The 27,563-nt window shown below is 42.8% G+C and overlaps 1 protein-coding gene across 1 annotated transcript in view; it reads right to left on the reverse strand.

Annotated features, from left to right (window-relative positions):
• Nucleotides 1-27,563, reverse strand: part of LOC309596484 (poly(rC)-binding protein 3-like) — a gene marked incomplete at both ends in the record, with an annotated part of 51,208 nt that overhangs the window by 4,660 nt on the left and 18,985 nt on the right. The window contains 7 exons of the mRNA XM_082324747.1: nucleotides 1,487-1,656; nucleotides 9,950-10,002; nucleotides 11,811-11,886; nucleotides 12,384-12,425; nucleotides 17,319-17,462; nucleotides 19,606-19,734; nucleotides 23,683-23,814. Coding sequence (XP_082180873.1) covers nucleotides 1,487-1,656; nucleotides 9,950-10,002; nucleotides 11,811-11,886; nucleotides 12,384-12,425; nucleotides 17,319-17,462; nucleotides 19,606-19,734; nucleotides 23,683-23,814 — 746 coding nt within the window. The remainder of the gene's footprint in view (nucleotides 1-1,486; nucleotides 1,657-9,949; nucleotides 10,003-11,810; nucleotides 11,887-12,383; nucleotides 12,426-17,318; nucleotides 17,463-19,605; nucleotides 19,735-23,682; nucleotides 23,815-27,563) is intronic.

The following is a 27,563-nucleotide window of genomic DNA, read 5'->3' on the forward strand; positions in this document are numbered from 1 at the left end:
TAAACAGAAGTGTGAGAGTTCACAGGCTTTTCTAAAGTGAGTCAAACAGGTTTGTTCACTAGAGTTTCTGTCTCTGGTGAGCAGCTCACTGCAGCTCCATTAATAAGTGCATTATTTTATTTGCATGCTTTAGCTGTCTTGAAGATCTTAAATTGTTATCTTCTGAGATCCAGGTGCATGCCATATGGTGTTTGTGCAACTAAAAATGAAGGGGTCTATTCTCGTCTCGATGTGTGGGGAATCCCTGAACACCAAGAGAAGAACATATCCTTAAGGGTTAAAGGAGGGAACACATTTTTATTTGATTACAGGGCTTACGGAAGTGACTTATATTTGCTACAAATAATATATAAATCAAAAGATCTGTAGGTTGTTTTAGGATTCTGGAATCGGCTTAGCTTAAGCTTTACAACGCCACCCCTCAATATATCTTTCCCTAGGAAACTATTTTCAAACGGAATTATAAAAAGTAATATTTTTGTTTGCTGTAACATAGAGCTGCACAAACATTCTTTTCCTCCATTAAGACATTTACAGTGGCTTGGTGCACTACAGAACTGGGCTGGAGAGGAGGTTGGACCATAGGAGACTGTAGAGCTGCTATGACTACAGCCCCCCCCATATAAATCACATACTTTGTACTACCTTAACAGCAAACATAGTTAAACGCCAAGTTTGATTTGTATCACAGTATTTGGGGGGAGAGGGGGAAGAAAAGGAAAAAAAAAGCAATAAAATATGTAGCTACTCTCCCTCCCCACAATATAGTCTCCATCCATCATTTACAAGTAGATCTATGAGACAGCACTATCTCCATTGCACTATCTTCTCAGGATAACTGCAAATAAAGGTGGTATCAATTTTAATATTTTTCTAAATAATCATATCAAAACTGGTAGAGACTTAAGCAGTCGCAATAGCTTAGCTAAACAGCCAGTGCTTTCATTAATTCTGGCACTGAGAAGTGGAGAAGCAAATAGTCTCACCCCGTCTCATTAGGGAATGCTTTTTACAAATTGTGATGCTGTCTCTGAAAACATAAATCCCGTGCCCCTTTAGCAACCAAATGTCAGTTTAATATCAACTCTGAGTGGCAATTTCCAGTTAGTAAATTAAATCTGCTTTGCAATCTGTTTCACTATATTTGCCATTTAGGACAGTAAAATGGGTCTATTAGAAGTATTTTCTTCTAAAGAATTTATGATTGTCATTTAATTTATCCACCTATATTTTAGATGGGTGCCAATGTTCAGCTTTTGTCATTCAACATGTACCTGGAATTGCACCCGGTTAAGCTGCTTTCCATACAAACCAACAGCAAACACAAGTTCTAATGATACAGGCTTTACAAATCATTAGGAATTGAATAATACTATGCAAAATGGACACTGCAAAGCAACTTTCTGGATCTATCCAGGACAGACATTTGCTGGAGAGCAGGCAGAGCAATCTTGCAGAAGCATTATCACTTACAAAGCAAACTTACCTTGCATTAATGAGGTACTGTGCTAAGCTGATGTTTGCAGGGGATCCTGTGATTGTAACTTGTCGTTCTGCGGAGCCTTCTGTGGCATTAGCAATCTTGATCTGCGCTCCTGACATCTGCCTGATTTCATTTATCTTACTGCCTTGTCTGCCAATAATGCAGCCTATTAACTGGAGCGGGACAAAGACTGAGATTAGTGCCACAGACACGAGCAAAAACCACTTAACTGCAATCTGTAGTATTGATAAAAACATGGTTATGAAAGACTCAATATCAAAACAAAAGATTTTTGCTGTGCTGTTTGGAAGGAATAACTAGTGCGGTCTATTGGCTCTGTGGTCATATGTCTTTCAATCAAGTTTCACTGCTACATGCTTATCAACTCAATATCAGATTATTTAGCTGTCTTCCGTGGCAGAAAATGACAGCGTGCCGTGGTGTTGATGAATACAAAATGCAGCCCCGCCTGACTTGCCAGTGGCAGCAGCAAGCCAAGAAGAGCAGCTGGAAGTCAGGCTGGCCACCCACGGCTGCCGCCGCGCGGCTCTGCACTGGACCGGTGCGCTGCTAGTCCTAGCCCTCCCTGGGCACACGTGGCCCTCGCTTGGCCAGGTACTGCGCTATTAACGTCAGTGGGATTTACAGCTCTGTAACTGCAGGCAGAAGCAGGCGTAGAAGAGACTGAAATTTGTCTTTGTTCCTTTACAGAAACTTACCAAAACTCCTATTTCTGGAATAAAACTGAGCCTGAGTTGCCTCTCTGTGTCTCCCTAGATCCCCTCAGTTTATTTGGTAAAATGGCATTGGTGTTATCTTCAATTAACAGTGTTTTAAAGATGATTGATTGTTTAAATGCTCTTGGTGGAGTCACAAGCTTTTGGAAGCTGTGTGCAAGACCTCGAGAAAGTGTTTGGTAGCACACGTAACGGCTGCAGCTGGGGTGCGGGAGCGTGGTAGCTGTGTCAGGGTGTTGCTCCTCCGGCACAGGGAGCCCTCAAGAGCAAGTGGGCACCAAGCAAGCAGCTGAGGCTGAGATGTTGTTGTGGCTTCTGTAAGGGTGAGGAGGGGGAACTTTTGTTTTGCATTAAGGAAGGATGGGGGCTGAGAAGCTCAGCAATGGCCAGAACAGGTAGAAAATGGAAACTTTGCTCTACAGGTCTGTTGACACTGGGATGATGTTGACAGTTTGGCAGAAGGACGTGCCAAGATGCAGAGGCTGCCTTCCCCTCCCACCCTTCCCGCTGCTTCAGGCCCTGATGTGTTACCCTTTCTGGTACTGTAGTACTTGGATTATCTTGCCAGAAACAAATTCACATTTTAGATATTTGGAAGACAACCTGCCCCCCCCCCCCCCCCCCCCCCCCCCCCCCCGCAACATAATCCTTGCTTCATGCCGAGGGGCAAGCAGAAAGCCAAAGCAGGTACCCGGATAGCTGAAACAGAGACTAAGCACAAGAGGAGGACCCACGAGGGCGAAAAACGGGGTTTTGGGAAATGCACACAGGACTTCCCATCCTGTTCAAACAGGAGGGCCTCGCTGAGCTCCCTGTCCTTATCCCGAGGACCTTAGTGTGTGACTGCACGTGCCAGTGCAGAGGACTATACCTCAGCTTCATCAGGAAGCCTCTAGCCTGTCTCTGTGCGCACAGCGATGTGCCTGCATACGCTAGTTGTTAGCAGCACAGGCACCCCTGAGCGTCCGCTTCCTACACCTCAATCTGACTGGCCTCTGCGATCCACAGGCAGTGAAGGTGAGGAGAGCTACAGAGCACAGGTGGTAGCACCAGAGCCAGCCAGTGGTGGGGTTCGGTTTTTATCAAAGTATGCCATCAGCGTGAGGGAGGCAAAAGCAGTCCTACCAGAGCATCATCGTACAGCAAAGCTGGCAGCACTAGATCTACTCTTATCTGTTAAAACCTGGTGACGGACTTCCATAATTTTGTTCCCATGAATCATCTGCATGCCATATTGTAGTTGTAATTTACCCAAATCTGGTCAGAAGCGTTCACTACTGCAAAAGCAGAACGGAGCACAGAGTGGGGAAAAACCTTAGGTCGTCTTTACGTGACTGCTAACCAGAGTCGTTCCCCCAGATATCGGAGTGGCTTGAAATGGCCAACAGGAATGGAGGCTGCCAGCATTTCCTTCTGCCACAGCCAGCATTTCACATGATTTGGCAGCCTATGTGTAATTCAGTCCCACAAAAGTCCCTCACCACAAAAGCAAGCTTCCCCAGACTTTGAAAGTTGCTACCTTGCACGCAACGTTGCGTGTTTCAGAGACATGGGTTCACTGCTTTTCCAAGCTCAGTAGATGGAGTTAGGGAACGTGGAGGGCAGTAAATGTATAGCCGTTTTCAAGGACTTTAGGTGCTGCATTATTTTTGATGCTCACCTGCTTGCTCAACATACAGTGAGCCTTACTCTCACTTACAGAATAAATCAAGAGGAAATTCTCCAGAAACTAAAAGTGATAAAGCTGGCCCATGTGAGACAGGAGCCGAACCTACTACAGACTATACCAAGCACTATAGTATAATACGTATACTAAAAATATATATAATATATATAATATACACATATATACATACACACGCACACACACATAATATGTATATGTATATGCATATATATTTTAACTCTCTCAAGACTTGAGCAGAACAGCTCGGGTCAGATGTGCACCGAGCACAGCAGCTTGTCTCTGATTGTGGCAGTAGCACAGGCTTAGGCTTACAAAAAAAAAAAGCATAAAACCAGTGCGAGGTAAAAGTTTCCACTGGTATCCCAAATTCCCACCTAAGGCTTACAGACTACCTGAGCAGCTGCTGGTATCTCTGCCTTTATGCTCAATAATCCATCTGTCTGACAATTTCTTTTTGAACCTATTTCTGCTTCTGCTGCCCAAGAAGGGCCAGAGCTTGCTCTTGTATTGTGTGTAAGTATCACCATTTGTCCGTACACCTCAAAATTTCAGCTGACGTCCCCTCCTTCTTGGACTGTGAGCGCCAGGTAAAAACTGTTCCCTTTTCACTTTCTCTACACCGCTTCCAATCTGTCTTCCCCTACGTCACTGTACCTCATTTCTCCTTATGCCAAAAAAAAGTCCAAACAAACCAACCCTAAAACATGGATTCTGCTTTTTGCCTTTTTCTAGTTTTAGTCCTTCAGTAAAGTTCTGCTGGTACCAATGTAGACAGGACTGAATCGGGAGTCTGGATTCTTAAAGGGTGGGACTGGAAGATCTACTGTGATTCCTCCCACCCCAAACTCTTGATGCTGATAGTTTCTCCCAATACCATCTATGCCATCTCTGGTTCAGGTCCCTCTCTTCCATTTTTTTTCTTTCCCATAATGCTAAATATAAATACTAACTATATATATTATTTCCCGTAATGCAAAATTCACTGACAGAGCCTAATAATAACAGTTTTCTGCTGGGTGTTTCCTACAGGTTTGTTCCTCCATGTCCATCACACTGCATTACTTCTGCGCAGCACTGGGAGCCATCAGACTTTTAGTTTTTGGTTTATTATCCAAGTCCAATGCTGCAGAGTATTGCTTGTCACAGGAAGCGGCATGGAGCTCACTTTCTTTTTAAATGCTGGTTAAAAAAATCAGATTCCTTTCTTATAATGAATGTAGTGCTGGTAAAAAGGGCCAAGGAATTAGCCTCTGCAACTTGGTATCTGCTGTCCAAAGCAGAGGGGTTGACCATACCTGTCCATAGGTACACATGGTTGCCCTTGGTTCCCCGCTGCCAACCCAGAGCAAGTCCATTGGCTTTGGCAAAGCCTCTGCATTAGTTGAGCACGCAGGTGCTCATCATGAAGGAGACTCTTCAATCACTTTTCATAAAGGCTTTCTTAGTTCCAGGTTTGGGTTTATTTTTTTAGTTAAAAATGCTGGGGCAGAGTACTCTATAGGGAGAAATAATCTACTGAGGCATGATTACAGTTCTTTACAGACTTACTGCAGGGCCTGGAAAGAGATGCTTAAATACTCTGTACTTCTTAAAAAAACAACAACAATAATAATAATAAACTTCACTTCCCTTGCCAGGATAATGCAAAATCTGGACTATAACAATTTCATAGGCTTTGCAAGAAGGCGTATAGAAAACAGAGAAAACATGTTCAGAAATGAGCCCTCTTATTACTTGTTTTGTAACCCAAATGACTCTGCAGATTTGTGTGCATTTCAATTTATTGAGGGCCCACTGCCAGTTCCTATCCTGTTCCCTAAAGTGAGCAGTAGGTGGTTCTGGGGGGAACTACTTTTAATGCTAAATAGTGCCTTGTCCCACAAATGGTCTCACTTTGCTTCTGATGGATATTAAGTAAGTCTGCAAAATCTTTCTACTGACTCTTAACCTCATATGGACAGGTCTACTTGAGGAATCAAATGCCATTTTCTTAGTTTAAGGGGTGATAAAAATCAGGCCATGTGCAAACATATAAAAAAATGATGAAAATTGCTTTTTTTTGATAACACATCCCCCTAAACATTGCTAATGGACAGAATCTGATTAATTCTGTATTTTTGCTCTGGTCATTATTTCTCTATCACATGGGAGGCTCTCAGCAATAAGGTAAAATTTATTGAGGTTGAATCCATAGGTTCCTTGCCTTCAGTAGAAGTGCTTTGACTTACACTACTGCAGGACCTTTCCCAGCATGTCGTGTGTGGATTATTAAGTCTTTGCCTAACCATTGCTGTTAAACCCTCTCATACAACTGGAAAGTTTCTGAGCCAGGGATGGACTTAGCCTGCAGCTTAGTTTTATAAGAACACGGCACTTGTTCTCAGGACTTTTCTGGAAGAAGAGGGCTGTAAGGAGGGCGAGGTGAACTTTTCCTGTAACGTGTAGGTGTTGGGTGGCCTTGCTGGAAGTCACAGCTAGGATTGGATGCTGCCCTTATGTTCTCCTTAAGGAGGACAGTTCTTCCCCGAGCAGATGATGGATTGGGGATCTGCAGAGATGAGAGCCCAGTCCTCATAGCGGTCAGCTGGCGGAAGCGGCAGTGCCACGCGGACCTCCTTGGAGCATCATGTGAAGCCGACATTGGATTTCACTGTGAGCTGCTCTGAGAGCATTTTGCACATGTAGGTCCCCCTCTGTTGTTTGCAGGGAAGTACTTCTGGCTCCAATGGAGAAATAAAGGCAGTTCTTCAGTATGCGATTTCCAACTTGGATGGATTGACATTTCTGTTTCTATGGAGTATTGATCAGATTTAAAGCTTTCTTAAAATGTTCTTGGTGCTTTCTGAGGGAGAAGTTCTTTTCCTGTTACTTGCCTCTGCCTGTTTCTCCCACATATAGGCATAATTTTTAATGAGACGGATTCTTTTTTTTATTATTGGTTTGTTCATTTACTGTCAATGGGCATTTTGGGGGATTGGATCATGAAATCTTAAAACATCTGTTATCTGTGCCCAGTCAGCTACACCCAGGGATACCATCCCTTCCGTTCCCCTAAGGACCTGCCACTGTTAATGCCACTATTTATTCTGGGATTTATGTGAAACACACATATTGTGTAACTTAAGCAGCAGAGGAAGGCCAGACAAGATCCCAGCAAGGGAAGAGAGGCAATCAAATGCCCCTATAAGAGGTTTTGATGAGGAAAAGGAGATACTAGATAAGGGTCAAAGTGACTTCTGAGAGGGACGTGGAGAAATGTCCTCTCTGTTCTCTTTTTGGAGACACGCAGAAGTTAGTTTGAGAAAACCTAGAAAGGCAAATCTTCTGAATTCATTATTTGGAAAGGAAGCCTCAGCTTTTAGCATGTAGAAAATAACTTTCTGTAAAATGCATTTCTTTGTTCTCCGGTATCTCTTTGTTATTGAACAACAGATTAATTGCAGTTATCAACATACCATATGAAGAAAGTAGCATGATGTTGTTACAGGAATTATTAATAACATTAAAAAAAAATTGTCACTGCCTTAATGCCAGAGGGAGTGAGGAAAATTTGTTTTAATATGAAGCTATGCAAATTGTAAATGGCTATTAATATCTACTTTCTGTAGGCTAGGCTAAAGTCTGAGCTCCTTATTCTCTTTATATCTGATGTTGCTCCATCAGATTCTTACTGAGGCTTTAGCTTTACGTGCTTATCATTATCTTGTTTTTAAAAAGTAAGTAAAAGTGTAGCACACGTAGATATACACTGACTTCTCTGGTAGCTGCAAAGCATGTAGATGTTTGCAAGTCTCATGTTCTTCTCATGAGTGCTGGATTTTTGCACACATGAGCACATACGATCAGAAAGCCGGGGGACTCATGCAGCACAGGGAATCCCTGGAGTCGGGGCAGGCAGGGGACTGGCCACCTGCAGCCTCAGGGCTGCACCACAGCCCTGTGCCAGGGCCTGCAGCTTTCTTCACCTTCAACCAGATAAATAATTGCTGTGCCACACCGACTGCCTGTCTATCAAAACTGGGACTAGGAGACACTTATCGGGAAAGCGAAGTCAAGTTACCCATGCAAGCTTTGCTGCACAACTGCTGTTGCCTCTCTCCCTGACCTCCCTCCGTGCACAGCATCTGACTGACAGGGCACACACGAAACACGGGTGCTGGTGCCTCTTCACTTGTCTCCCTCTCTGCCCCATGTCCCTTCATCTCCCTCATCTCCTCATTTTTGGCACTGGGCTGCCCAGAGAGTAGCCTTGCTGCAGCGGTGATGGGGCCGCAGGACACCGGTATGCACGGTTACACTGGGAGACCCCAGGGATGGTACCCTCTTGCTGCTGCAGCCCGAGGACAGCCTGGCAGGGCACCGCTGACGGCCCGGGGCACAGGCAGAGTGAATGCCTCGGGGAGATGCACAAGGAAGCTGTTTTTCCCCCTGCAAAATTCCCAAGCAGCCCCTGATGCCCTTCCTCCCCTCTGCGCTGGCACTGCAGCACTGAGTGTGCACACACACACGCACACGCATGCACACACGCAGCACACGTGGGCAGCACTAACGCCTTTCGGTCCTTTAATGCACACCTTGACACCATACGACCATCACAACTCCTTTTCACCACCTGTAGAGCCCCTGCAGGCTGTTTCTAAGCCTAACCCCATTTTGGCCTTGGTTTTGCTCCTTTAGCAACAACAGCAAGACACGCACTGCGTAGCCAGAAAAATCTTCTATTAGAAACAATGCACAGATGTGTTTTTGCTTTTCAGAGCATAGTGCTGAGCTGGGGCATTTAATACCTCCTGGATGAGAAACTGATTTTTTAAAAAATTTTCTACTGTACTACAGGACACAAGGCCAACTTTCTCCCTCTCCTTCTCCAGTATGAACCCTGAAAGAAGCGAAGTCAGAAGAGTGACCTTGGATTTATATCGCTGATGACAAGAGCAACATCTGCCTGAAAGTGAGATTAGAAAACTTGCACTGTAAGGATAAATAGGGTGCTCCCATAAAATTCTCAACATACAATTAATTAGACTGTAAAGCAGGTACTGATAAATCAGCAGGGCATCTCCCAAGTAACAGAAAGCTTACGAAATCACAACACTCACACCTTCGCTTCTTTGATATTCTGTATTTTTTTTCTTACTGTAAATCATTGCCACTGAGTTTAATAGGGCTTACACAATGTTGTAAGTATCTCTTAAGTAATATAATTGCTATTTGTGATCCCACTCATGCTTGAAAGCTTTTTTTACTGGAGGGGAAATCTTCCATTTTCCAAGTGACTCATTTGTAATGAAAACTGAACCCTCTCCCCCCCCGTTTGCAATGAAATTGAATCAAATGGGAAGGCATTTTTATATGACACGCAGCTTATCATTTGAGCTTTTTGAGTAGCTGTTTTAAGATTCAGCACCGTATTGCTCATGGAGACTGGGTCTGTCGATCACTGCCGGTCCAGAATTGCTGGAGCAGAAATGTTTTTAGCCCTTGTTTTCCAAATAAACCCTTACATTGCACCTTTACTTAACTGAAGTAGCTTTTTTGCTCAGGAAAAACGCCATCTCAGATATCTAAGTGCGGGGTGCAGCGGAGACCGGCAGAGCACAAGCCGTCGCGTGGCAAGCTCTCCACCCCCTGGCACGGAGGACTCCAGCCCAACACAGAGCACATTTTCCCACCCCTTTTAGCCTTTCTGCTGAGACCGCCCGTGGTAGTGCCACCTGAGAGATGGACTTTGATAACTCGTCTAAGACCACTGTAAGCAGCAGGCACCCAGGCTTTAACGAAGCCGGTGAAGCACCGCAGCGCTGGCACCATCGTGCAACTAAACCAGCATCGCTGGAGGCCTGACACAAGAGGGGACAGTCACTTCTGCTGCTTCTGTCCAGCGTTTCACTAACCCCTAATAGCCCCTCCCCACCAGACTAAATGCCATACAGTTTATTCTGGGGACTAGTGTTTACAAATCAGCCAAAGATGAGAGGTTTTCCTCTCCAGTGGCAGAGGAGCGAGAGAAGAGAAAGTGATACTGACTATTGGTCCACTTACATCATTGGGAATAGTAAGTTCATGGGAACTGGTTGGAGTAGTGGCATCCAGTCCTATTCAGGGGACAGAGGGAAAATGTTACGCCAGTTGCTTGCAAGAAGGGCAAGACACAACAAATGATATTTTAAAGAAGGAAACATACAGAAAGAAGGAAAAAAAAAAATAGAGAGAGGAGCAAAGAAAAATAGAGAACTGCTAGCGAAACAGAAAAGAAAGCAAGAGATGCAAAACTCAGAGGGCTGGACTAATTTTAAATGAGTCTTATGTTAATTAACCTTTAACCCACCAAAGCAACAAATGTCACATGAGACTCCACAAGGTCATAAAAAGCTTCCTGAAAATGAAGGGGTTTCCCCTAAAAATAGTCTCTGAAGTTTGTTCTGAACACATCAATTAAGAAATTAATGGATGGCTGAAATTTGACCTCTCTACCAGGAGTTCTAGAATACGGAAAATGAAAGTGGAAGTCAAACGAACAACTAGCAGAACAAAATACATAGATATGAAAATGAAAAATTAATAAATTAAAATAAGGATGAGGAAATTAACCTAGGAAAATTTGGAAATTATATGTGGGATTAGTTGCTGAAGAAATGTTGGGAAGGGTAATTTTTGAAGGGAAGTGTACAAAATACTCTAAGCTGCATACATTTGTTTGTAAATTGGGTGGACAAAAGGAAAATGCTCAGGAAAAACGGAATTACTGCTCTCACACACAGTAACATTACAGAAATGTACATCTCACAAATATAACCAGGAAAAGATTAAGGAGCAGCATATTAATGACAAGAATAAGGAAAATATAAAGCTAGGAGAGGCAACTTAGTATTACTTGTAGATATTTTATCAGATACATCATGAAGAAACAAAAGTATATTTTGGATGTCATGTTTCTTTCTCTCCTTTTCTCTGTCTTTGGTGTTTATTATTACCATTATCTGTAAAGACATGCCAAAAATACTCATTTCCAACTAGAAGAGATGGAAAAGAAATACTCTTACAAAAAAGTGACTCACCTACAGTTTACTTATGTTTACATTCAATTAAGAGTTGCATATGCTTATTTTACATTGAATATAAAACAATCAAGTTACTCACAGAATTTGATGTATGTGATAAAATGTTATTTGCCATACAAAGCATGTACCAGTACACAGGTACTTCTGTTTTGTGGAGTTTTTAGATGCCAAGCATGCACGTAGTGAAGTACAGTAAAAATGATTTATTGCAGGGTTAACTGACTTCTCACTTTTAAATCAAGAATTCAGCTTCAGCTTTTTATGGACCAAGTTTGCAGTCCTTAATTTAACTAAATTTCCATTGCATTTTGTAGTTATATCTGCGTATCTAGTAGAAAGAGAGGCATTTGTCCCAGCAGTGGTGGTTACAGATGCTCTTAAGACATTTGGCTCTACAAGGAATTTGAGTTTCAGCACGCTGTAATTTCTTTAATCAGTATTTCTGTACCACGATTACATACTGTTTTTCTGTTTGCTTCTTTCTGAACCATGCTACCAAACTGGAAATTTGACAAGATGCACGCCCACGTACTTCACTCGGGACCAACTGGTACATACTGTATGGTCCATAATAACTTTACAAGGACTGAACAAAAGAAACTCAGGGCTTTTAGCCAATGGCACAAATGAAGCGGTTTTGATTAAATGTAACAAACAAAGCACGTTTTAGTAATGATGAAAGGAACTGTAACAGAGGCACGGCAGGGGAAGAACAGAGATTAATGTGTAAAAACAGAAGGATCGCTGGTCATTGACCACATTTATTATTAAAATGATGTAATGACCACGGGAAACAAAGCTGTTAAGAAGAAGGACATCCCCAGGGGGTCATGGGTACGTACCAGGGAAACCAGGGGTGGTCTGCCCAAGGGGAGTAAAGGGGGGATGCTGCATAGCCAACTGGTGAAGCTTGGTCAACTGCAGGGCAGGATGGGAAATTAGAACTAACCAATCAAATGGAATTATTTCAGAGCAGAGAAACCATCTTACATGTTCTAAAACTGGATTAATTAAAATTATATTGAAAAAAAAAGGTTTAATCATTCATTCTAATCTACCGTAGAGGAAAAAAAAAACCAAACTGGTTATAAATGACATCTCTACTGTTATTACATGTAATGGCTATTGTTAATATTAACTAATTACTGTAGAATTACATATTAAAAGAACTCAAATATATCACATGCAAAGAAACACAAGATAACTGTCATTTGTTCCTGGGCCATTGTACTTTCTAGCAATTATTACAAAAGGTAAGAGATGCAGCTGAGCTAACACGTGGCTCTACAGTGTGTTGTTCAGGAAAGGTGTCCTTAGGCCGTGTCTTTACTGCTAACTGTAGAAAGCAAATGTTGCCCAGAACAAATAAGAGGGAGAGGAAGAAAAAGGGAGTAATTTACATGCGCAGGACTCACGTCTGGATGAGGGATGGCATACTGCCCCTGAATCGTGAATGCCTGAAAACAACAAGCACAATTAAGACACAGGTCAGTCAGGTGGGACAAGCCGTGGTCCTGTTTTCATCAGAAAAGCTCCTCCTGGCTCCCCAGGTGAATGCTACCCACATCGCTTTCAATGCTGAGTGAGGCTTAATTGTCTTGTGCTGCTTGATCACGCTTGGCATGGGACAGGAAGATCTTAGTTGGGCTGCCCGCGCACCCCTTGCCAGCAGGGGATGCCAACTGCCACTGCCCGAGCTCTGGTGACCCCAGGCCTCAGGACCCCTCTTCAGCCCAGCTCTGTCTGCTGGGAGCAGAGCTGGGAACACCACAGGGGCTGAGGAGCACGGGGGGTGGCCCTTTCCCCTCCCTGCTGCCCCATCCACCCGGTGCCACTGATGCACACAGAGAAATGCTGATGCTGAGGCAGCAAGCATGGGGCAGACCCCCCCGGGGGATCTCCTGCCCTGACATCCAACTACTGACTACTGTGTGCAGCTCCGAGCCACCTCTTCTGGCTACTGACAGCCACAGATGCTAAATGCCAGCAAACATGTGCCCTGGTGCATCCCACGGGACTCACGCCCCAGGCTGCCATGCCAGCGGGTATGTGAGCATGGGTGCTGGGTGGCAGCCTGCCCTGCAGCGCCTGGGCACGGGGCCAGCATGCCAGTTTGGAGACAGGAGCATGATGGAGACCCCCAGCATGGTGGTCTTATCTTCCGCAAGAAACCAAATATCCCCCCTCCAAATCCAGCCTCTCTGCAGCACAAGAGCAGCGCAAGGGCTACAGTTTCTGGCATTGCTCCTGCCAGCACTGGGGTGAGGTGGGGGAGGCAAAAAAAGCACATGAGTGAGGGGGGATACAGTGGCATGCCTGGCACTACTTAGCCAGGCCCTTCGTCTCTCCTGCTGGCTCTGTTCAACTCTCTGTAACGGCCTACAAAGAAAAAAATAGAGGGAGTTTGTAATTTTCTATTAGATCCTGTAGGGCTTTTCTGAATGCAACAGCATGTCAGAAAGATTTTAATGTGCTTGTGCTTAGACAGGCAGGAAAGCAGAAGGACAAATTATAACGTACAAATATTTGTAGTGGGAGAATTATAAACAGGAACAGAGCTGATTAGCTTAGTTGGCAAAATGCTTATTTGACAAAAGGCCTCTTAGAAAGTAATGAATCCTCTGCAAATGATAAAACAATTCATTTAATGGAATTCGGATATTAAAACCTTTAATGCTCCAACTGCTTAATGCACATTTCTGCAGCAGAATTTCTCTTCTGGAGAAGAAACATTTCATTTAGTTTTTAAATTAGTTATAAAGCAAGGCCTCAATTCTGCAAACAGTATGCACATGAGCAGTTTTCAGGCAGAAGTGTGTGTGACTGGGCTCAATGGGATGCTCATGGGCATACATACTCACGTGCACCTACAGGGGATGGCCATTATGGATGGTTTATAAATTACAAGAAAAAGTTCCAGTTCACCAAAACGGGATCACGGCTGTCAGTGGCTCTTAAGCAAGCACATATTCAAGCAAGCAAAGCAGGTGTTTAGGTGTTTTACCAAATGAGGACAACCTTAAGGAGATGTTACACTGCTTTGCTGAGTGGGGGCTCTGTGCGTAGCCAAGCGCAAGAGCAGCCTTAGGGAGGTTATAGCTGGAAACGGCACTGGGCGGGAGCTTAAGTCCATGAGCAAACAGCGGGTTTGGAAACCATGCTTTGGTCTCTGAGCCTCTGTGCTGCATCACAAGTGTCCTTTCTGATCTTGGCTTTACTTCAAACCCAGCTGAGAGAACATCTTTTACATGGCTGCCTCCCAAGCAGTGGTCTGCAAACCAGCAAGAAAGCACCGCAAAACAATCACCAGCGAACCTAATTGAAGTCACCCCTTTCCTCATCACTCCACTCCCTCATACTTCCATGTATACATATGAGGAAGCAAACAAACTGGAGAAATAACAAAAGTAGTGAACATGCAGAACTCGGCCTAGCTCTTATTTGGTTGTCAATGAAAACCATCAAAGCAGCATGGACAAGATGGGTCTTGAATTTTCTTTCCCAGTAAAAAAAAAAAAAAAGCTCTTAATTTCTTAGGCTCCCAAAAGGTCATTTGATTGATTTAGGTTGAGAAAAACTGTCTTTGACTGCTTTACCCCTTGGCAGAGGAACTGTGCCCTTCTGTGGCTGAGGCATACTAAGTACAAGCCTGGTAGAGGTTACTGAGACATCCGTACTGTAACGTTTCACTAAGGACAGGAGCTATGGGTCTGCTTCCATCAAAGTCAAAGGCAACTTTCCTACTGACATACTGACATTAGTAACAGCAGGAATGACCTGGTCTACAAATCTTCCTCAATTTAAACCATAAAACTGCTATGAGACATAAAGCAAATCTGTACCCTGTGAGTACCCATGTAAACGGCAATGTAGCACAGTGGGTAGCAATTTCCAATTTGTTTCCATCCGGCAGGAGTGCTGGATTTATTTTTTATTTAACGACTGCATATGCTAAATATTGGTAAGGGGCAGAGCAGGGCAGGACAGTGTTCAGCTTCCTTTTAGTTCTGTCATGCAATATAGTATCGAAGAAGCACAAGAGAATTAAAAGCAATACTTAAAGCAGAAGAACCTCATCTTGTTAAGGAAAACTAGAAATTTGATTTTGCTAGTGTGCTTGATATGCAACCATTAAACAAACCAAAACCTTTCAAGATAGCCATGATGTAATTTAGAATGGAAAAATAACTTCTGATGGCGTAGCCAAAAGGTTGGATGGAATTAACACTGCTGATTGATAAAATTTTATCTTCAGTATTAATTTCCACTTGTGAAGCCTGGGTGAAGTGTCTTTCCATACTGATGCCCAAACACACCTTAAGCATTTTCTTAAAAAGTCTGCTTAGTCAGAGCACACAGAAAGTGTCTGTCTCTTACACTCTTTCTCATGTCAACAAGGTTGCATCAGAAAAGTGAGAACACTTCTTTAACTGATAAAACTGAAGATGACAAGAGCTATTAGACCTTAAAATAGGACACTTTCAATTATTTATACAAACTGCTTAGAGCACTCTAGCAAACGGTTTCAATACTTTTGAGTAATCATATACAGAGACAGTCTTTGAAGGTAGTGGCAATTACAATACTGATAACATGGGCTGCTGCATATATACACACATATTTCTCAAAGGAAAGCACTGCAGTGTAAACACATATATGGAGTAAATTATTGTGAACTTTCAATCGTAGACGAATTTCTGGCAAATTATTTTAAATTTCAGTTCAACTTTGGTCACTAAGGAAGCAGATTCCTTCGTTTGAAGACGACTAAGAGTGGTAGGCTTGAACACCAGGAATTGAAAGCTGCTACATCCAGATTATGAAAATCTAGATATACACCACAACATATCATTACAGAGTACAAGGTAAAACTCTGAGACAAAAATTCAGAGAAATCTCATTACAAGGGCCTGTCAGAAGCAATGGGGCTTTGGCGTATGCTTGAGATGTGCAGGAGCTTCCTTACAAACTGGCAGATTGTGGTGGTGCATGTTGTCATGCCACCAACAATACTAACAACACGTTGTACCCTCTGCCCCACCAGGAACCCTGTGTCCAGCTTCTCATATGACCTCTGAATTACCTACTGGGGTGAGACATGGTCTCTAGGGCTGCTGTGCCAGCAGCCCGCACCCTACACCCCACAACAGAGTGATGACCTGGGCTGGGCTAATGGGACAGGAGGTGGGACCTGCCTGCAGATGTTCTACCATGCAGCTGCGTAGCTCTTCCCACTGGATAACTGCTTAAAAAGAGGCCCTGTTGTCATCTTGGAGAAAAGATTTGGCTGGGTGGGGGTACGTTACTGCCAGAAAGGCTTCACATGCATGAATCCCAAGTAGAGAGATGGCTGCCTTCCTCTAAGCCAGATTTAGGAGATCAGTTTCCCCTTGAGTTGGGCAGGGCTTGCAGCATCTCACTCCTCCACCATTGCACATACCTGGGCAGTGCTGCTCTTAACCTCTTGGCTATATGGGTTCCCTTGTGAGCCCCCTATGGTGTTTTTAGGGTACATATCAGCTGTGTTCATTGCTGGCTCATCAGTTACTAAAACTTCACTGCATGGATGCACTAAAACTGCACTAAACATTGCACTAAAACTGCAATGGATGACGGCAGAGAAAATTCCTGCCACGTCTCAGTGGCACGTTGCAGACCCATTTCAGAGCATTATCAAAAGACAAGGAAGAGTCACATCGCACATGGGGTTTTAAAGGCAGAGGAGAACCCTAACTGGTATAGCTTAAGATGAAGATGAATTGTCAAAACTTCACCATAGAAAAAAGAAACAGGAACGCTGTTCTTGTGTTATCAATCAAGCTGTTGCTCGCCACGGTTGGGAAAGTCTACACTTGCACGCACAGAGTTCCTGTAACCTCAAACCCCATTGTTACTTGGTCCTGAGGGACTATAAGCAGCAGAAATTACATGTGTGTAAATTTTAACTGCAAAATGCACTATTTGGTCCTAAAAAACATCAAAACTATGAAAAAAAAATTATGCCTTTCATGAGCAGAGACATCCTGCTGTTTGATCATCTCTGAAAACTGACAAAACTGCTTATACTGCTAGCGGAGCTGCAAGTTAGGAGTAAAAAAAAACAACCCTTACGATAAGCAGTTTTGTCCCCCTCAGGGACTGTCTGATTTGGACACGTCTCAATTTGCAGAAGGGCAAACTTTTCTTAATTACAGAATTTAATTTTAAATCTTGGTAAAATATCAGTCATCACAATTTTGCATCAAGTTTGCAATGCAGTGTTCTCCTTTCCTGCAAACTGTAAGCACACAGAGTATACAAAGCACATCAATACTATACCAGGCAAAAAAGAGTAAAAGTTGAAAACTAACAGGCGCTGGCTGAGGTTGGGCCAAGACGGTGTGGTTTCCAGCTGAAGCCAGAATGGTGTCTGCTCTTACCTGGCCACCTGCAAAAATGATAGGTGCAGAGGCAGGTTTGGGACGGTAGGGGATGGTGGCACCTTTGGGTGGGGACTGCAGACAAAAACACAAAGTGATCAAAATGCAGAATGAAGCAGAGCTCGTATTAAAAAATCACTTATCTTGGTCACCTCAGACAACAAGGCATGCACCTAACCCAGCCCAGCCCACCCTGCCCTCCACCCCAACAGCCCAAAAGCAAGCCGCAGGCCGGTTGTCTGGGCTTCGAGGGGAAGAGCCAAGGTCCCGACTGCACAGCCAAAACAGGCAGTGCTGGCACTCGTGGCTTCATTACCGCTACTGTTGGATGAAACTATGAAGCTTCATTAAGCATGTCAAGGCATTTCAGGAAACACAAGCACAATTTTGAAATTTGTCAATGTTTTGGAAGAGTCCGGCCTGTGCTCTGGCTTTGTTAACACCGAGCACATCTCCTGCTTATCGATCTTTCCTACACTGCTACACATCAAGGTTTCTTGTTTTACTAACTCAGTTAAGTCAGCTGTTTAATTGCAAATGACTAGCCTGACCCTGCCTTTCGTCTGACTGAGCTGGAAGGTTGGAGAAAAATTGTCCCGGCTTCAGCAGGAGCATAACCATGGCCTTCATAATGCATGAAAAGGGAGTTTGTTCCCTGTAGCCCAAGGCAAGGACCTAAAGGGAAAACCCCTGACCGAGGTTACTTTCTCCTTGTAAATAAAGCAGGAGCATGTGTCTGTAAAAAAGGCTTCAAGCTGCCTGTGCAACACCTAGCAGAATGGTGCCCTGATTTCAGTGCATTAACTACAACTAAAGAAGGTAACAACAATATCACCTCCATTAATTAATAACAAATAATTAGGTATTTCATGTTAATGAAAGTGTTTGCTGCCAAATTAAATATATGCTGCAAATTAGAGCATATTCATTTTCTTAAACATTTGAAACAGCAAACTGTAGCTAAGCCAGTGTCTTCTTAGTGCTGCTTACGATTTGCCTAATGCTAAAATTAAATACTTCTTACGTCAAAACTGGTTATTTAAAAAGTGGCTCTACCTGTGGGAAAATAGGACTGTGTCTCTCTGATTTTGAGAAGTGGCTTCTCTCATCTTCTTTAGCAAATAACTATTTATTCCACAAATGTCACTTGGACAATAGACTACACTCTGTATTCACAAAGCTGCTAAGTATTGCCATCACATACCCCATCTCTAACAAACTAAAATTATTTTTTAATATTATCTTTCTGTTCTCTTGCATCTTTATAAAGAAATTCCTTCCTCACAGTAGTCCAGTAAAAACTGAAACGAGAGTCACTTTTACCCAGTAAAACTCTGGGGATTTATTATTTTTTATGCTTTTAATTACATTAGGCTGCATGAAATTTTGATGCAAAGGCTGTATGTCATTTTGATGCATTGCATACTTCTGAACAGCCAATAGCTGTAGTGCTGTCTCAAACACTCCACTGTTTCTCTCTTCTTTAAAGAATAACAGAACAGTAGGGTGTCGGAGATCATCATGAGACAGCCCCTGATTAGACAGGTAAAAAGCCAAACCAAACCAAAAAACCACAGAAAATTTTCCAGCAGAGAATGTGATAAAAGCAGAGATGTTTCATGCTCCTCATCAAAAGTTATGGTTACTACGTCAAAATATTTAATTTTGATTTGCTGAAATATTTTTTTTTTTTCAAACTTCTATTCAACTTAATCAGTTGAGAAATGTACCTGCACAAAATTATGGGCATTTTCAGCAAGGGTTAAAATGCCCAGATTTTTATATAAATTAATTTTGTGTGATTTCATCTATGAGCTAAGAAACTACCATCAAAATGAAACATCCTGGCCTTATGCAATGACCTGACCCTAAGGAAGCAAAAAGTCCTGGTAAATCTAAATTATTTCTATTTAAAACAAGACCTAGATGTTTTCTGCCCTATTCTGCATCAGAGTAAAATTCTTTTCTCTCAGAATGGCCTGCAGCTCCATGCTGGACCTGGTTTGTTGTTTGACAGTGTCATGAGAGCCCTGGTCTTGCTAAACCCTGCTGCGAGAGGCTCTCAAGCACCAGGAAGGGCACAGTCTAACGGGGTCCTCTCGAAATCCTTGGCACAGGAAGGGCAGGCAGCACCCCTGGGGAGCCCAGGGCAATTGAAAATTAATAATGTGTTTGAGCATCTCCCGAGTGAGAGGTGAGATGCCAAGCACTCACTTACCTCCAGCATAACCACGCATATTTGTTTCACGCACTGGATAATGGCGTCGGGAGTGCCTGATATAGTCACTGCGCGCTCCGTCGAGTTTGGCAACATGTCCCCCGCTACCTGCACCTGGGCTCCTGTGGACTTGAGCAGAGACAAAGCAAAGAGAGCGTCACCGTCGGGCAGGCAACGGCACCTCTCAAAAGCCAGCGACTCATTAATGTGATGGAGGGGATGCACCTCTAAACTTTTTGTCTTTTCCTTGCTAGATATGTGGTAGAGCGCGTATGTAAACTCATGCCCAGGCAGGGTAATTGGGGTCTGGCAGGACACGGATTTGCCTGTTCAAGCCAATTTGCAAACACTCCCATCCTAGGAAGATTAGTCCTCAGTAGCTGTTAATGAATCAAACTGTGACCTGAATTTCAGGACAAGTCTTTTAACCCCCTCAGAGAGTTGCAATGGTGACTAAAAAAAGAAAAAGGTGAAATGAAGTACTTTTCAAAAATAAAAAAAAAGAAAGGAAAAGAATGCTGATAACTGAAGAAGGTCTGCTAATTAAATGAGTTGCAGATAAATGGCTCTTTAATCCCCTGATGGCTGACTTGTTTCTCTGGATGAAATTTGGGGCTGCCTTATGCTCTGGAATAGTTCAGGATGGTAGAAAAGCACTTCTAAATTATAATTAGTGTTGATTAAATATATGCACATCATCAACTTTTAGCTCATTAATGAACCCAAGGAGGTAATGAACCAGTTTTGTTTTATTTTTTTTAAATTTGAACTTGGCACTAATGTACTTTAGTTAACAAAAAAAACCCCAACAAAACAAAGAAAGAAAAAAATACATGAGGCCAAAACAATCCCTGGCATTATTTCACAAAACATCCCAAAAGACCTTTTCAGTCAACAGGAAAAAAAAACGGCATTTCATATTGAGTTAGCACTGTCACGTATTACAAACAAAATCTATTCCTGACTGTTATTGCAATGCAATATTTCGGGCTTTTTAAAAAAAGTATTTTCAGTAACCATTGACTTTGTGTCAGTCAGCAAGGAGTTAATCTGTTTTCCTGCTGGTTACCTACAACACATGTTATTCTTCTTTCCAGAGACTGATTAAATTACTGATTGCATCTTCTGTTCAGTAGTGCTGTTTAAGGCCAGAATATCAATTCCTTGCTCTATACTAGGCTTTGGAATTTTGCGATAATTTGATCAATCAGTCATGCTTTTCTTTTTTTTTGTAATCTTATCTTGATAATAGTACAGCAACCCTACATGTTGTTCCTGGGTACATGACTGAACACAAAAGACCATCCCTTGTGCCATTGCCGCTCAGTGTGTTATGTGATGATGAAATTAGACCACATCTCGAGCTGGATGCTCCTTTTTTTTTCCGTTTGGTGGTACTTGCTGCTTAACGTACAGTTCTGGGTATCTCTACATCTAGCACAAAATGCTCTGCCAAATACTGCAGTCATTTATGCATTTGCTTCCAGTGCCAATCTTGTTTATTCTTTGACTTTGGTCATAAGTCAGCAACGAAAAAATGAGTAATGTTTTGTCCATTACCCTTATGCTTAAGAAAATGTGCAGCGTGACTTCTCGCTACATTAGCCTTATCAAAACACCTATTTGGCCAAACACTATCCTTTTACTTCCTTGTACTAGACTAGTAGGTAATTGCTTCTGAAATGATGCTCACCAGAATAATCACTTCAGTCATTTAATGTATACAGACCAACAGACCAACCTCAGCTTTAAAAACCTATGTCCTAAAAGCACTCACTCCGTGCTCTGGGTGAGGTTGCCAATATTTAAAATAAAATCCAAAGTATCGACAGCTGTAAAACCTAGAGCTAAGCACTCATCAGCACATGGTTCACACTCACGCCTGCTCCTATTTTAACACAACTAAGAAATCAGCTGGATTCCTGCTGCCTGACAGTTCTCCTGGACACCTAAGAGATCTGGAGGACCAAGAGAAATCATGTCTTGTGGCTGAGGTCGCCTCCAACTGTGTGCTCTGGCAGTAGCTCTGCCTTCTCCAGTGGCAAGGCTTTAGCCTGGCTTTGCCTGCTGCCTGCCAGGGCAAGAAGGCGCAGCCACTCGGCGGGCTTGCCAACTCACCCAGGCACGGACTGCCGCAAACACCAACAGTCCGCTGGCCGTGCAGAATCTGAGCCAGAAATGTCCCATGCGTAAGGCAAACCGAACACCTTCCTCCCACCCAGGAAACGCGCTTCCACATACGAGTATCTTCTCCCATCTATACAAAGTTCTCTGACAAAGCTTTTTTGGGATTAAAGAAAAAAAGAGAGAGGGTTTCCCATGACCCTAACATCCGCACAGAAATAATGTTTTCTTCCCCTCAGTGTCATCAGGTGACTCCTTTCTCCCACATCTCAAAAGCTAGTTTGACAATAAGGACTACTGAGGGGCATAACTCCCGGACTCTTTGATGAAAAATAAGGTAAGAGCATTCCAAGAAAAAAATACCTGATTTGTAATTGCCTTTTATTTGCAGGTCTCAGTAAGCACAGAGACTCCCTTCAAATGGCAGGGCTCTGAATTGTTGTTCTCTGGGTTTACAGCAGACAACCTATGCATGTTTTCATGAACACAGTTTACAAAGCAAGAGGCGCATGAAGGAACATCATGTTGTTCACTTGGCAACAAAAACTCTGAAACAGCTTTTGGCAGCTCTGTCCACTAATGGAAGGGGTACATGCTGCTTTTACTTCCCTGTACGGAAGGAGAGAAAAGACCCTTTCAGTAAGAGCCAAATCCTGAAAGGTGAAGATAAGCCTTCAGAGGGAACTTTGTTAAAAAAAACTCTTGCAACAATCAAATTGGAATTGAAATGAAGTAATTTGGAAGAAGTTGAAAGTCAACGGGATGAGACCCTTAACTGTCCTCTATCATCAACTTTCCTTCCAAGGCTACCACAAACTAACATTTCATAGCAAATGCTGGATATAAAATTTTGATTGAGGGATTTTCCACTCCTTTTTGACATTTGATCAAATTTTCTTTGATAGAAAAATATCTATTAACTTTTTTCACATTTGAAATGAAACGTAAAAGCTCACTGAAACCTACTGCCTCAAATCTACATTTTAGATAAAAAAAAGGAAGTTTCACTTTGGTAAAGCCTGTCAAAAACTTCTGTTTTGACAGAGTCAAATGAAAGAAATTGATCAGCGTGTTATCTTGATATTCAACACCTCATCCCATGTTGAAAAGAATACAAATTTAGAAGGAGTACTGTCACTTTCTCCAGAATAAAAATCCATTTTTCTGAAATGTCCTGTTCAGATTTTCTCTACATAACTGAGCATGTACCTAATTTTATTGTTTGACTATTACAAACATTGGATCCTTGGCTTGGCATGTGCTATGTTGCTACAGTCATGAATGGAAGAATTAAAACTGGCATCGTATGGTAATTTTTGCATTTTCTGGTTAAAGGAAAAAGTGGCTGTTAGCACAGCACATTGAATGAATACCTTTAGATAAAGTCTGGGTTAAAAAAAATCAATATGGGTTTGGAATACATGAAATCAGGTCACCTGTGGCACAGAGAGATTAGGGAGAAGCAGAAAAGGAGTATGAAAATAATTTTTTTCTGAAAAGTAGATTAAGCGTTTGATCGACTAACCTGGACTCCCCAGTGCTACTTGGGCCTTTCTCTGGCTGCAAGGGTGGTAGCTAATTTGGAAATGGCTGCAACGCTCCAACTTGGGATCACCTGAGTATTGCTGGGGAGGGGGCTGCGCCTGAAGAGAAACTGCACGAGCCATTTCTGTTGCTAAACTGTTGTTTTGCTAAGTTGGGCATCAGAGACTAATACTTTGTAAAGCTGTTTCTTTTTTTTCTTCCCCCACCCCGGTCTTTAGCTTCAAGGAAGGTAGAAGACTACAGCTGTGCTGGACCCCTGCTTCCCCCAGAGCAAGGCTTTTCCAGGCTTTTCACTCAGCACATGCTCACGTTCGTGCGATGAACAAAATGCAGCAGCCGATGGTGGCAGGCACGCTGCGGTAGGACGCCGAGCTAGCAGGTGTTCCCGGCAGACATCCCAAGACTTACCTCCCTGATTTCTTTGATTTTGGAACCTCCTTTTCCTATAAGGGATCCACACTGACTTGCCGGGACGACGAGCCGCAGTGTTACAGGGGGTTTGCTTGTCACCGTGCTGTTTGTCATTGAAGCGTTTATGTCCTGTAATCACAACATCAGTGAGAATCAGCGGAGGATTTGTCATTCCCGGTAAGCACTGAAGGTCTCAGAGCAAATGCCCCGGCTCTTTGTGGAGACCTGGGGAGCGTGCAACTAGTCGTGGTTTGTTTCTGTTGCAGGAAAAGCCGCCGGCTCTGCCGGTGATACACCACAAGCACAAACCGCACAAGCGGCTTGTGCCGGAGGAACCCTTTTGCTGTCTGGCGTTGCAGGTCCCCACTGCAGGACCAGAGGACAGTTTCTGAGGCAAGACTAGGAGGAGGAGGTGGTATCCGTCATTAGACCAGACAAAGCAGATGGAAAAGACAAAGTGGCTTTTGAGTTCACAGGCCTCCAAATCCTGATTTGGTCTCTTTTCCAGCATCTCAATTAGGACATTTCTACTATATTTCTTTACATTTCATGCAATTTCTTGCCAGGTTTGATAGAAAGAAAGAAGGTTAAAAAAGGGAATGACAAAGAATCTGTGAATGCTCTGAGGCAGAGAAAATTAGATTATTTTGATAAATATTTTGCTACGCCCCAGCTTTAATTTCTCTTTTGTAGCAGATCCATAAGTATTTGTAGTGCTACATAATTTCTAAAATCTTTTCCATCACAGCTGTGTAACTGGAGTACAAAGAGCTCAGCAGAACAGCAATTACCTGTATCCAGGTAATGTAACCTATATCTGTGTATCTCATTATCCAAAGAGACTACACTATATGTTCTATGAGCATTTCAATATACTACTTGTTGCAAGGTTTACAATGTTTTAAATATTTTGTTTGTTCAAAATATTACAGGCAAGACAAAACAATCCCTCTAAAGTCTTCATCACAGAGGAAAAGATAAAGCTTATCTTCCCACTGATAGATGGGATGCTGTTGAGAGCACTTAGGATCACAAAAAAAAGCCACAAGCTGCATGGCACCTGTCCAACAGCTCATGAGAATCTCAATGTGGTTTGCTAACACTAGCTGTGAGCTGAAAACACCATCTCATCCATCTGTGAGGTGGCATGGCAGAGCTATTACATCCTTCACAGAAATGCTACCCAAAAGATTACGACGGGAACGACAGAAAGCATGCATTTCATATTCATTTAACTCATTCATGATACAACAGGAGTTCCAGCAGACAGAACTGATGTGATTCCCTACATTCTCACTTACCAAGACTACCACTTGTTAAAAAAAAAAAAAAAAAAGGAGTACCTATACTGTGTGATCAGGACCCCAAATTAAAAAAAAAAAACAAACGTACTTTAAACAACGCCACATGCCTAGTTGAACCGGTGCAGGAGCTCAGTGACACCAGCACTGATTCCTGCAGTACCTCTGCATTTGTGATAGCAGCATTCTTCCCGCCAAGAAATGGCTCAGTGTGACCTCGCTTAGCTTGAAAGAGAAGAAAAAAAATCTTGAACGGAATGAGGCACTGCTGCATGCCACAAGACAGCTATCAAATCATTCCTCTGCCAGCCAGTAACTCACATTTTGCTTAGTGCCCATGTCAGTGAGAGATTGCAATCCAGAATAAAGCAAGAGGGATAACAGAATTTTGCAGCACCCGTGTATTTGAAATAAAGCGCAAGTCATGCCAATTTTTCAGCTGGAAGATGCCATCTCCTTAGATCATGTTTGTGTCAGGTGAAGGCACACAATCATCCAGATCTAGGTTAATAACCCTCTTCAGCCACCCATCATGACCCTGATAATGTCTCCCACTTCCATATCATATGCAGCCTGGCCTCAAAGCCTTCACTGCACTTACTGCCTTCAAAAGCACTTCACAAAAATTGGAAGCCGCTATTCTCTTTTTTTTCTCATCATCATTTAAAAAGAGAAAAATCTAAACATGCAGGCTCAGCAGCGTGGAGTGCATAAAGGAGTTTGTCCAGCTTAAAAACACAACAAAAGAGAAATGAGCAGAAAAAAATCCCCTCCAGAACTGCAGGCTCTCTAGTAGGGTTGGCTGGAGACCTTCTCTCAGAACCATCATCTTTCAAACTGGGAGATTCCTATTTCTTTAACCTCTAACTTTCTGTGGTACTGCATCCATTTCCTCAGGGCTCTGTCAGACACTAGAGCCGGACATTGCACGGCTTTCTGCCAGCTTGCCTGGGCTGCTCCTCAGCCAGGACGGGCTAACTGGGGACCTGGAAGTGGTGGGAGAGCCAGCTCCTAGTGTTGAAGCTTTGTAGCATCCCTAGCTCCTGGCATCCCAGAGTCACAGTGTCTAAGCCTTCCCAAGGCAAGCAAACCTTGCAGCTCAGAAATCTACCAAACCTCTGGGGAAAAATGTATCAAAATTCTTCTTTACTGGTTTCTAAATGAAATGTTAAACCTGCCAATTTCCACAGCAAGTATGAGTTTTTATCGCTTTGCCTTTCTCTCCTCCTTATTCCCAGAGCTGAGCAATTTCTTCATAAATGTTTGCAAATGAAAAAGGATTCCACCAAACTTTTTCTTATTTATTTGGAGAAGGTCTGACCACTGAGCTCTGCCTGCTGTTTTTTCCAGCACTTAAGTACCACGTGCTTCCAGTGGATTATGCATATTTATACCCAAAACCAGAGCCACCCCAATCACCAGTGAACTTACAGGTGCGTTTCTTGGCTCTCAGCCTCCAGTCTGGAACTCACTGCTCTAAAATGTTCTCTCTTGCAACTCCAGTGGTCTGCCTGGGTTAGTGCCATTTTTTAACAACTCTCTTTTTCCTCTGCAGTGAATACTTTAGTTGTTTATGTAATTACCTACCTAGCTTGTAAATTCATCATCAGGCTGCTAGAAAATCGACTTTTATTAGGAAGGTTGTCAAAGCAGAGTGATATAGGGCTGCAGAGCAACAGCACAGAGAACACTCCTCCAGATCTTCCTTTTTTCCTATCTATCTGATGCTTTTTGAGATTTTTGCTAATATTAGAAAAGCATTCCAGGGCTCCCATGTCTTTCTAGACCTGCTTGTCCCCAGCTATACAGCTGTAGGGTAGAAATTAAGGGTTCAAGGGCTTCATGTCAAAATGCTTCATGTGGACATGCATAACAAATACCAAAAAATCCCTCAAACCATCAGTCTCACACATGCATCTTTTTTGTTCTGTTTGAAGGTAGCTGTGATAACCAGAGCTGGGCCAGGCACTGTCTGCTCTGGGACTTTTAATTTTTTAAATGGCTGAAGAAATCTCCAACAAAAAGACATGCATGGAAAAATAACATTTGGTAGCTGGCTCATTTTTAATTTCTGAAGCAGTGCTTTATTTTGCCTCCAAAGTGTTACAGTTACCTCATTTTATTGACAGGAATAATGTTAGGAAACCTAACTGATTATATCAGATATTTTTCTTTACCACTGTCCTTTTAAATATACTAGAAGCCAATTATATTAAAATGAAATACAGATATTTCAGAATATAACCGCAGTACCTTATCTGCAGGGAGTGCCAATACCCCTTTGCTAATATCCACATGAAGAGTCCGGACTACCCTCTAAAATCTATAAGGGTAAATATGCATAAAATCCAGTCAGATGCCTGAATTCCAGATTTCTTTGCCTATTGCTAGCTACAGCACTTTCAAAGACAATGTGGTGTTGGGTGGTGGGGTGGGGATCTGATGCTGTGCAGTGTTTGATGTTTTTATAAGAAATGCAGTGTTATTTCCTCTGGGTACTCATTCTGGTGGGAACTGGCAAGGATTATCTCTGTTAATGATTCCCTCTGCATTTTTCAGGATAAGGCCTTAAGCAGA

Source organism: Platalea leucorodia (assembly GCF_965183815.1).
Source record: "Platalea leucorodia genome assembly, chromosome: 1".
In the NCBI taxonomy this organism is placed as follows: domain Eukaryota; kingdom Metazoa; phylum Chordata; class Aves; order Pelecaniformes; family Threskiornithidae; genus Platalea; species Platalea leucorodia.